The following is a 12,573-nucleotide window of genomic DNA, read 5'->3' as shown; positions in this document are numbered from 1 at the left end:
ATGTTATATTCGGATTAAAAACAAGCTCTGAAAATTAAATATATAAAAATTATTATCAAAATTTAATTGTCCAAATCAATTTAAAAACACTTTCATCTTATTCCTTGTCGGTTCCTGATTCCAAAAACATATAGATATGATATGTTTGGATTAAAAACACGCTCAGAGAGTTAAAACAAAGAGAGGTACAGAAAAGCGTGCTATCCTTCTTAGCGCAACTACTACCCCGCTCTTCTTGTCAATTTCACTGCCTTTGCCATGAGCGGTGGCCTGACGATGCTACGAGTAAAATGGCATTGCGTTTCATTCTGTGAGTTCGACAGCTACTTGACTAAATATTGTATTTTCGCCTTACGCGACTTGTTATATTTAGTCAAGTTTTGACTAAATATTTTAACATCGAGGGGGAATCGAAACGAGGGTCGTGGTGTATGTGCGTGTGTGCGTGTGTGTGTGTGTGTGTGTGTGTGTGTGTAGAGCGATTCAGGCTAAACTACTAGACCGATCTTTATGAAATTTGACATGAGAGTTCCTGGGTATGAAATCCCCGAACGTTTTTTTTCATTTTTTTGATAAATGTCTTTGATGACGTCATATCCGGCTTTTCGTGAAAGTTGAGGCGGCACTGTCACGCCCTCATTTTTTAACCAAATTAGTTGAAAATTTGGTCAAGTAATCTTCGACAAAGCCCGGGGTTTGGTATTGCATTTCAGCTTGGTGGCTTAAAAATTAATTAATGACTTTCGTCATTAAAAATCTCAAAATTGTAAAAAAAAATAAAAATGTATAAAACGATCCAAATTTACGTTCATCTTATTCTCCATCATTTGCTGATTCCAAAAACATATAAATATGTTATATTCGGATTAAAAACAAGCTCTGAAAATTAAATATATAAAAATTATTATCAAAATTAAATTGTCCAAATCAATTTAAAAACACTTTCATCTTATTCCTTGTCGGTTCCTGATTCCAAAAATATATAGATATGATATGTTTGGATTAAAAACACGCTCAGAAAGTTAAAACAAAGAGAGGTACAGAAAAGCGTGCTATCCTTCTTAGCGCAACTACTACCCCGCTCTTCTTGTCAATTTCACTGCCTTTGCCATGAGCGGTGGACTGACGATGCTACGAGTATACGGTCTTGCTGAAAAATGGCATTGCGTTCAGTTTCATTCTGTGAGTTCGACAGCTACTTGACTAAATATTGTATTTTCGCCTTACGCGACTTGTTAAAATATTGAAATGTCCTTTGACGCTGACCTGTGACCTTGAAAAAGGTCAAAGGTCAACAAAACCATCGTTAAAGTGTAGAGGTCATTGGAGGTCACGACTAAACAAAATATGAGCCCGATCGCTTTGATAGTTTCCGAGAAAAGATATAAAATGTCTAATTTTTCCTTTGACGCTGACCTGTGACCTTGAAAAAGGTCAAAGGTCAACGAAACCATCGTTAAAGTGTAGAGGTCATTGGAGGTCACGACTAAACAAAATATGAGCCCGATCGCTTTGATAGTTTCCGAGAAAAGATATAAAATGTCTAATTTTTCCTTTGACGCTGACCTGTGACCTTGAAAAAGGTCAAAGGTCAACGAAACCATCGTTAAAGTGTAGAGGTCATTGGAGGTCACGACTAAACAAAATATGAGCCCGATCGCTTTGATAGTTTCCGAGAAAAGTCCAACGTTAAGGTGGTGTCTACGGACGGCCGGCCGGACGGCCGGCCGGCCGGCCGGACAGACTAACACTGACCGATTACATAGAGTCACTTTTTCTCAAGTGACTCAAAAATAATATTGAAATACGAGCGAAAGCGGTTTTCCTACATACTGCACTTGTGTGTCTTTTAATCCAAACATCCCGGAGTCGATGCGTCCATATTGAAGACGCTTCTTATGGAACCTCGATATCTTCCAGAGCGTCGTGCAATCATTGACGTCAAAGCAAGGAGACATCACTCTAGAACACGGGGGATAACCTGACATAAGCGGGGCAGAGGGTGTACGCGGTGCCTGACACGATTGAAGGCACGTTTTGTCAGTTTTCTTGGATTTGTTTGATTTACGTTGGGATTTAAAGTAAGCTACAGATTCAGCGATGCCTTAATTAGTTTATCGATGCATACAATGCCACAGAGCGGTTAATATTTGTCCGTAAATTACCCTCAAAGCTGAACATGTCGGCGATCGAGCGCTGGAAATGGCTGTTCGATGGGTTTTGGAAGTAGAAATGTGCTAGAAAGTACAGCGTGACGTGTTAGTTCTAAAACTATTTCCGGGGAAACAACAAGCGCAAACATGTGTCCACAATTAAGTTTGTCTCGGTGACTTTTGCATCATATGAGATGTGGAAAATGAGGTACCCGCCAGACAAGTTTGACACGACCTCTATTACAGTAAAACCTGTCAAATAAGGACACCATTGGGACCAGACAAAAGTGTCCTTATTCTGCAGGTGTCCTTATTAGACAGGTGCAAGTAAACGCGACAAAGTCAAGTTGAGAGAGAGAGAGACAGAGAGTACTGCACATGTACATGTACATTTATAAGAAAAACAGAAGCTGTTTAGATTAAATAGAGAAACATTTAATATTGACTGTTGTAAAACAAGTTTAAAAACTTGTGATAATGCATGTTTCAGTTACTAGGTACTGCCCTGCCTTTGATCTGGCCGCACACACAGATTTCCACTCTGTTAAACTCGGTCACTGACCCCGATGCAGGAAATGTTTCCTCTCTCAGATATGACAGGGGAACCACCTCTCATGGCAAAAACTGGGTCATTGACCCCTGGGAAGAAGGTCGTGTCTTTTAACAAGGCCACCCAGCTATCACAATGCCTTTGATCTGGCCGCACACACAGAGCACACATATTTTCACTCAGTTAAAGTCGGTCACTGACCGGTCACTGACCCCGATGCAGGAAGTGTTTCCTCTCTCAGATATGACAGGAGAACCACCTCTCATGGCAAAAACTGGGTCATTTTGGCCCCCTGCGTCCAATGGGTGACTGGATTACAATTTATTTTAAAAAGAAGGGGGTGCGTCTTAGATAACGAAGCGCCTTGTCACCCGGAAAGTACGGAATATGACTTATTATGGACCCAAAATACGTGTCCGCGTCCGTAATGCCGAGGTGGCCGTAACGTACAGGTGTTTTACAGTGTAAAGCAGTCCGTGCCGAGACTGACTGTCCGTATTCTGCGAGTGTCCGCTAAGTCCAGTGACCGTATTTGACAGTTTTCACTAGTGAACGGCATTGTAATATCATGGGTGGTCTCCCTCACGTATGTAGGATAAGGCGTGTTTACCCCTCTTGGCAGCCGGAGACATTTTTTTTTTGTTTAAACAACAAGAACAAGAACAAATATTTTATTGTAAATCCTTCTTTGTTAATTCGACATTTTGATTGGTCAATGCAATCACTCAGCGGTCAGGCAATCAGCGTGTCTCACCTCCAAATGGATCTGCCTCAATGTACACTTCCTGGCAAGCGTATCAATACAAGTCATGTGTTTCACGTGTCGCCATGACTGCAATAGTTTCTGCCAGCCGGTTGGTCATGCGCACGAACGATAGACAAATCAAGGGAAATGGAAGACAGTCAGCATGTACGCAATTTGGTGACCGAGACATGAAAAGGATGTGACGTCATGTTATAATGAATGACGAATTGTTCTAGCGAGAACGTCACTTTGTGATTCGGCCTTTGCAGACTTCTCAAAAGGAACAAGCCATGGAAAAGTCAGTCTGTAAAATATAGAAAAGCACATGATAACCTCAAGCGAATTATAATGTGCGAAGCACATCGTAATTCCATGGGACTATACTTTCACCGAAGGCGATGGTAAGTACGTGACAAGTCATGAATACAATTGATGAATTGAGGTGCCACTTCACATCCAAAAAGAAAGATCCTTTGAATGGATAGATTTACAATTACAATATCGACCTGCTGCTTTCAACATGTCGGGGTGTGCCTAAATTGTCTCACCTGAGACAATTTAGGCACACCCCTCCATGTTGAAAGCAATCGGTGAATATTGTATCAACAATTGCACAAAAGTTGAGCAATCTATCTCCAGGGAGGCAATCACCATGCCGCAATACAAAGTGAAATATACACTTGTAAGAGTATTGATTTTTTCATTACACAAAAAAACCGTGAATTATTCCTATTGTGGCAGCCAAGGTGGGACTATGAGGAATACTGGTATACGTAAGGCTATAATGTTGAATTACCAGTAAGATCTTTCAAAAACATCAATAGAGGCTTCAGTAATTCGGAGTGAGCTTGTATGCTGAGGTTGCTGCTATCCAGCGGACAGTCCAGTGTGTCTTGTATTCTGCTCTTTCAGTGTAAAAAGCGCGAAAAGGGAACACGAAGTAGCACACATAATTAAACATACATATATATAATTATGTGTGTGTGTGTGTGTGTGTGTGTGTGTGTGTGTGTGTGTGTGTGTGTGTGTGTGTGTGTGTGTGTGAATGCGTACGTGCGTGCTTGCGTACATTTGTGCGTGCATTCGTGCGCGGTGCCTGCGTGTAACTCACAAAGTGACCTTCAGCTCTACTCCCGGATATCGCCAGGTGTAATGCCGTACCGCCATCATCGTCGCGAGCATGCATATCTGCACCTGTTGGAGCACACACTTGATAACTTAATCCATGTCTAATATCTCACACACTAGTCGTTGACTGGTTAACAACCCTACTTATCTGCACCTTTCAGAACACGAGCAATTATCCTCACTCTGGACAACGTGAACGTCTCGTTGACAAACCCTGGCCTGTGTTCAATCCATACATAATGTTATAACATAGTTGATAGCCAAACATTGGTCTTGTTGGCACTATGTGGTTTTTGTTAATATCAACTCTTGTGGCCCTTTTACTAAATTGGTACGAGTCACTCCTTAATTTGACACATTTCATGCACATTAATGTGCTTAAATCCTAAACCCCACATACACACTGTCGTTGTGGCAGTTTCAAATGTGTACCTCGAGCTCTAAGTAGGTTTTTAATTGCCTTCAGTTTCTGCAAGGTTTTTGTACTTGGCTCTGTTGACAGGAAATCATAATGAGTTAATTGTAAAAATGGTAAGTGTATATCATAAATCGCACAGATGGATGTAGAAAAAAGTGTTGGCATATGCGATTCAGAGAAAAAAACAACTGATACAATGAGAACACAGCCAGATGAAACCTTCGAGAGGCTTAATGTCCAAAAGTTGTGTCTGAAATGTCCATGACTTTTGCTTCAGACCTGATTTTCTTCTGGCACGTACACTAATGCCGTGACACTTATGGGAAGAAAGCCTGAATTCTGGCATTGCCACGCACAACCCAGCATCACATCGAGAGGCCACATGACAATTGTCTACCCATATCATGCAATGTTCGCTGCTTTTCGTATTGATGAATCAACGACAGGGTATTCTATGTATTGCGATACACGTTGTTTATTCCTTTCATCACCATGCTCAAAGTAGGTCACATTTGAGAGAGAAAAAGGGAGAGATAGAGAGAGAGAGAGAGAGTGAGTGTGTGTGTGTGTGTGTTTGTGTGTATGTATGTGTGTGTGTGTGTGTGTGTGTGTGTGTGTGTGTGCGTGTGTGTTTGTGTGTGTGTGTGTGTGTGTGTGTGTGTGTGTGTGTGTTTGTGTGTCGTGAGTGACGGAATTTTAGTGCAATTCTCAATTCTTAGTAAATGTGATTAGTTGTAGTGTTAAAGTTTTTGGTGCAATTCTTATTTCTTAGTAAATGTGATGTATTTGATGTCTGTAATCACCCGACACTGCATGGCAATTGTCCTTGTTTTTATAAAGACAGTAAAATGTTGAGTCTTGAGTCTTGAAAAACCTTGTCTGACCTAGCTCCAGAAGGGCCTCTGCAGCACGATACGTCACACGGTCACAGGCCAGCAGTAGCGGTGTGTAGGCCCCTCCGCTGCTACGGAGGTTGACGTTCGCTCCCCCCTAAAATAAATGTAAATCCGTGTCTCAGGTTATGATGGCATATCATGATTATCAAAACAACAAAATGACTGCAGGTGAGACTGGTTTTAGAATCGAAATCTAAACAGCAACATCCTTTTGCGTTTGTCATGAAGAAGCTTTCATAAGCGAACACTTGATTTTGTATTGTGCTGTCCTTGTAATGGTGAGGACAGAATGTTGTTTTGACTTTATCCTGATTATCCTACATACGTGAGAGAGACACCCGTTAGATAATAATCGTTCAAATCACACATGTGTATATCATGTAAATGAGGTCATGTCAAGCAAGTCTGGCAGGGACCTGTTTTTCCACTGCTTATGATGCCAAAGTCACCGAGACAAACGTCATTATAGATACAAAAATTGCGCTCGCTAATTACCCTCGATGAATCTTTAGAACTAACACGTCACGCCACACTTTCAGAGTGACGTTTCTTTGCTTTGACGTAATAGATTGCACGAGGCTTTAGAAGAGATCGAGGTTCCAAAACAAGCGTCTTAAATTTAGCTGCCTCGTCTGCAATGCATTTTCAGTAAAATACACGTAAGTACAGTATGTAGGATAAACAGAATACTACATGGCTTGCTGTGTCGTACCAGATTTACACTCGTTGCTTTTTCAAATAGTGAACAGCTCGCTTTCGCTCGCAGTTCAATATTTAAAAAAACAACTCGTGTAAATCTGGTACGACACAGCAAGCCATGTAGTATTCTCTAGTTATATTATGATTGTACAGTGGTGTACCGTCCCTTTAACACCACCAACATCTGAGATAATGAGTTCAAAAAGGAATGGGTGCCAACATTGGGGTTACATTTACATGAGTGTATTAGCAGAAAATCTGAGGTGGAAAAATGTCATAAAAAGGAGGGAGTCTTAAACTGGAAGGTGTTAAACAGGGCGTTTCGTTGTATCTACAGGGAACAGGAGGGAGTCTTAAACTGGAAGGTGTTAAACAGGATGTTTCGTTGTATCCAAAGGGAACAGGAGGGAGTCTTAAAGTGGAAGGTGTTAAAAAGGCTTTTCGTTGTATCCAAAGGGAGCAAGAGGGAGTCTTAAAGTGGAAGGTGTTAAACAGGGCTTTTCGTTGTATCCAAAGGGAGCAAGAGGGAGTCTTAAAGTGGAAGGTGTTAAAAAGGCTTTTCGTTGTATCTACAGGGAACAGGAGGGAGTCTTAAACTGGAAGGTGTTAAACAGGGCGTTTCGTTGTATCTACAGGGAACAGGAGGGAGTCTTAAACTGGAAGGTGTTAAACAGGATGTTTCGTTGTATCCAAAGGGAACAGGAGGGAGTCTTAAACTGGAAGGTGTTAAACAGGGCGTTTCGTTGTATCTACAGGGAACAGGAGGGAGTCTTAAACTGGAAGGTGTTAAAAAGGCTTTTCGTTGTATCCAAAGGGAGCAAGAGGGAGTCTTAAAGTGGAAGGTGTTAAAAAGGCTTTTCGTTGTATCCAAAGGGAGCAAGAGGGAGTCTTAAACTGGAAGGTGTTAAACAGGATGTTTCGTTGTATCCAAAGGGAACAGGAGGGAGGAAGTGCACTCCTTCAATTTCCTGAAAACACGTTTGTTCAGGGGGGCAAAGATTATTCTAAAATAATTGTAAAGGCGTTTTGGAGAATTAATATGTGTTTGCAAAAGGGAACAGCGTTTTTGGAAGACAACACTAGTTTTGAAAAGGAAAAGATGTTTTGGGAAAGGTAAAGGCGTTTTGTGAATAGTAAAGCTGCTTGGGGGTCAGTGAAGGCGTTTCAGGGAGAGCAAAGGCAATTGTAAAGAGTAAAGGCGTTTTGGAAAATGTAAAGACTTTTTATTGAGACTACGGGTAAAGGTGTTTTAGGAAACGTAAAGGCGTTTTGGGGAAGGGGGGGGGGGCAGCACCTCATAAAGCTAGCACCGAGAGAAGTGCGATGTGCAACGTGTGGGTCCCCTGGGGTCCATGTCAGCGTCTTTTACTCACCTTCAAGACCATGAGTCGCACACAGTCGTCGTGCTCGTTGTGGGTCCCCTGGGGTCCATGTCAGCGTCCTTTACTCACCTTAAAGACCATGAGTCGCACACAGTCGTCGTGATCGTTGTGGGTCCCCTGGGGTCCATGTCAGCGTCCTTTACTCACCTTCAAGACCATGAGTCGCACACAGTCGTCGTGATCGTTGTGGGTCCCCTGGGGTCCATGTCAGCGTCTTTTACTCACCTTAAAGACCATGAGTCGCACACAGTCGTCGTGATCGTTGTGGGTCCCCTGGGGTCCATGTCAGCGTCCTTTACTCACCTTAAAGACCATGAGTCGCACACAGTCGTCGTGATCGTTGTGGGTCCCCTGGGGTCCATGTCAGCGTCCTTTACTCACCTTAAAGACCATGAGTCGCACACAGTCGTCGTGATCGTTGTGGGTCCCTGGGGTCCATGTCAGCGTCCTTTACTCACCTTCAAGACCATGAGTCGCACACAGTCGTCGTGATCGTTGTGGGTCCCCTGGGGTCCATGTCAGCGTCCTTTACTCACCTTAAAAACCATGAGTCGCACACAGTCGTCGTGATCGTTGTGGGCCGCGGCGTGAAGAGGGGAGTATCCGCGTGCAATCACGTTTGCCCGACTCATGTCTTTGTCAAGGATCAGCTCCGCGGCCCTGAAACCAGAGGCACACCTTCTTGCTTGACGCAGCCTTGTACCTGTATGCGTGTCGCTGACATTCAGACAGAAAAAACAGACACACAGACACACAGAGACAGATCGAGTGTTCTAAGCATGCATCGTACATGCCAGAACAAAAGACATTATACCAGTATGTGTGTCGTGACAGACAGACACACAGACACACAGAGACAGATCGAGTGTTCTAAGCATGCATCGTACATGCCAGAACAAAAGACATTATACCAGGATGTGTGTCGTGACAGACAGACACACAGACACACAGAGACAGATCGAGTGTTCTAAGCATGCATCGTACATGCCAGAACAAAATACATTATACCAGTATGTGTGTCGTGACAGACAGACACACAGAGACAGATCGAGTGTTCTAAGCATGCATCGTACATGCCAGAACAAAATACATTATACCAGTATGTGTGTCGTGACAGAAAGACACACAGACACACAGAGACAGATCAAGTGTTCTAAGCATGCATCGTACATGCCAGAACAAAATACATTATACCAATATGTGTGTCGTGACAGAAAGACACACAGACACACAGAGACAGATCGAGTGTTCTAAGCATGCATCGTACATGCCAGAACAAAATACATTATACCAGTATGTGTGTCGTGACAGAAAGACACACAGACACACAGAGACAGATCAAGTGTTCTAAGCATGCATCGTACATGCCAGAACAAAATACATTATACCAGTATGTGTGTCGTGACAGAAAGACACACAGACACACAGAGACAGATCGAGTGTTCTAAGCATGCATCGTACATGCCAGAACAAAAGACATTATACCAGTATGTGTGTCGTGACAGAAAGACACACAGACACACAGAGACAGATCGAGTGTTCTAAGCATGCATCGTACATGCCAGAACAAAAGACATTATACCAGTATGTGTGTCGTGACAGAAAGACACACAGACACACAGAGACAGATCGAGTGTTCTAAGCATGCATCGTACATGCCAGAACAAAAGACAGTACACACAGACACACAGAGACAGATCGAGTGTTCTAAGCATGCATCGTACATGCCAGAACAAAAGACATTATACCAGTATGTGTGTCGTGACAGAAAGACACACAGACACACAGAGACAGATCGAGTGTTCTAAGCATGCATCGTACATGCCAGAACAAAAGACAGTACACACAGACACACAGAGACAGATCGAGTGTTCTAAGCATGCATCGTACATGCCAGAACAAAATACATTATACCAGTATGTGTGTCGTGACAGAAAGACACACAGACACACAGAGACAGATCGAGTGTTCTAAGCATGCATCGTACATGCCAGAACAAAAGACATTATACCAGTATGTGTGTCGTGACAGAAAGACACACAGACACACAGAGACAGATCGAGTGTTCTGAGCATGCATCGTACATGCCAGAACAAAAGACAGTACAACTTTATCAGTCAGTTTATCAGCGGCAACATCCCTGTCCGGAAAAGGATAAAAGACTCCGAGGAAACAGTCCGCGTACTCTCTAGTCTCTGAGTGGATCCACACTGAAATGTTGCAATTTGCTCTGGAGGAATTCAAACTCTGAATAATTATTTGTAGCCTCGGCAGTGAATGCTAACGTTATATTGAAAGAGAAAAACTGAGAGACAATGGGGTAAAGGCGATCAAATCGTAAATTGCATTTACCGAGTAGTTCCTTTAAAGCAGGCATGGTGCAGCGCGGGAAAGTTGTTGACGTTCCTGACAGAGAGGTCAAGACGAGGGATACTCAACAACGTCTCAATGGCTTGGTAACAACATTCGTTGATGGCGAGGTGCATGGCCGTGTCGCTGTAGTCATCCTGCAAAGGACACAGACTGCTATCAACTTTTTGACATTAACAAATATTTTGGATATCATGCAAGTCAGCATTCTCTGATGATGATAAGTAATGTTTAACGCCCTCACGGTAAAACCATTAGGGGCATGTTCCCGGGTTTGACCCCGACTTAAATGGGGATAAAAAACCAAATGTACAAAAAGGCCACCGCAAGGGAGGGATGGTTGTCGCGCTCTAGCTCCCGGTAAGTCAGCATTCCCCATCCCTACGTTTCTTAAAGCGAACACCATCGGTCGTCGTTCTCGCCGCCTGGGAAACCAAATGCCTTTGTGCGAGCGGTTTCAAGATGGCGGACAAAATTGGCTAATGAGGGATGAGATCGATTTTACATGGGGAGAAATGCATCTTTCAATTTGTAGATTCTTATTTCAGTGAGTATTCAGGTATGAGAGAGAAGAGACTGTAGCTAGCATCCAAAAATCTTCTATTCTCCTCCTGAAAAACAATATCATTTTCGTACTTCACTTGTCTGTAAGATATATGAGGACACATTCTCAACACTTCAAAAATATGGTGTAAACGTAGCTCAGTACCTTGTGTAACACACACGTTGAAAATGTGCTTGGAACGGATGGGGCACCTTGTTTTTGTAAACATAGGTAATATAGGAAAGGAAACAGAAGCTGACCTACAATGGCTATTCAACACGGGGCGGACGAGGCACCTTAGGCTATGTCTGTTAGCAATGACAATCCAGCAAGGTAAACATAATCTGACCTGAGCGTTGACGTCCACCCCGCGGTCAGCCAATGCCTTGACCACACGTGGGAAGTTCTGCCAGGCTGCTAGGTGTACGAAGGTGTGACGTTTCTCATCAAGACCAAAAGGGTCGGCGCCCTTCTCCAGCAGCATCAGCGCAACATCTTCGTCCTCTCTGTAAGTATACAAACAAAACTTACAAACAAGAGTATATACATTGTGATCATAAGTAAAGTGGAAAAACAAAATAATTGTGTACTCACCGATACAAGGACAACACAATAATACGAATGTTCGCTTATAAAAGCTTCATCAGGTAACAAAAATAAAGGACAACAAAAAGCAAAAGCAACACTGACGGAACTAACAAGGACAAGGTTGGGAAAGAAGATGGAGGGAAACACAAAAGGGAAGGAACTCTGGCAACGGAAAGAAAATACAGGGGAGAGTAGTGGTTATTGGATGTCAAGGGCACACACACACAAAATACCTGTATTTCACATTAATAAGGGTAAAAAATAAAATAAAAAAGATTAAAAAAAAGAACAATAAAATATATATTCAAAACACACACACACACACACACACACACACACACACACACACACACACACACACACACACACACACACACACACACACACAGATTTTCTGTTGGGTTCAAGCAACAAAGAACAAACCCTGCCAAAGCGGCTGCCATGGGTGATCGCCTATGGGACAGTGAGTGGTTGACGTCAGCGCCTAATTCTAGCAACACGCGCACCACCTGGCGGCGACCTCGGTTACTGGCCAGGATAAGAGGTGTGACGTCTTGCATTTCGTACTCCACCTGTGGGGATGGAATACAACACGTCATATAGTCGCTTTGGGTCACTCAGGTGATGGAATACAACAAAACGTTGATCGATTTTATAGTTAATAGAATTCCTCTTATTTATTAGGATTGAACGCAAACGAAAATGCACTCTTTTGTAGTCTCGCCTATCCGCCTACTGTGAGTTTTTGTGGGTCTCTGACGTCACATGGTTCAAAGAAGGAACATCCAATGTTCAATCGATCCATTACATTGTTGGTGGTTACACAGACAAATAAAAGATGTAACAGAGTTGTCCCTGACTAAAGATAACCTGAAAAGGAAGTGGTATGTCAAACGTACGACAAAGTACAGTATCAAACAGAGTTGTCAAAGCAAAAAGATAACAAGTACATGCAGTCAAGTGTGGATTGTCATGTTGATATGAAGATAACAAGTACATGCAGTCAAGTGTGGATTGTCATGTTGATATGAAGATAACAAATACATGCAGTCAAGTGTGGATTGTCATGTTGATATGAAGATAACAAGGTAGAGCAGCAT

At 42.7% G+C, this 12,573-nt stretch overlaps 1 protein-coding gene across 3 annotated transcripts in view; it reads right to left on the bottom strand.

The window, feature by feature from the left end:
• LOC138977966 (E3 ubiquitin-protein ligase MIB2-like) overlaps positions 1-12,573 on the bottom strand; it is a 40,321-nt gene that overhangs the window by 5,820 nt on the left and 21,928 nt on the right. For all 3 annotated transcript variants that reach the window (XR_011459542.1, XR_011459543.1, XM_070350569.1), the window contains exons 9-14: positions 11,897-12,045; positions 11,235-11,391; positions 10,324-10,478; positions 8,508-8,631; positions 5,879-5,984; positions 4,560-4,642 (exon numbers count right to left, since the gene is read on the bottom strand). Coding sequence is in view for 1 of the 3 variants with exons in the window: in XM_070350569.1 (XP_070206670.1) it covers positions 4,560-4,642; positions 5,879-5,984; positions 8,508-8,631; positions 10,324-10,478; positions 11,235-11,391; positions 11,897-12,045 (774 nt within the window). In the remaining 2 variants the exon portion in view is untranslated. The remainder of the gene's footprint in view (positions 1-4,559; positions 4,643-5,878; positions 5,985-8,507; positions 8,632-10,323; positions 10,479-11,234; positions 11,392-11,896; positions 12,046-12,573) is intronic.

Source organism: Littorina saxatilis, linkage group LG10 (genome assembly GCF_037325665.1).
Source record: "Littorina saxatilis isolate snail1 linkage group LG10, US_GU_Lsax_2.0, whole genome shotgun sequence".
Lineage (NCBI taxonomy): Eukaryota > Metazoa > Mollusca > Gastropoda > Littorinimorpha > Littorinidae > Littorina > Littorina saxatilis.
Note: the sequence above shows the minus strand (reverse complement) of the source record. Positions and strands in the feature narration are given on the sequence as shown.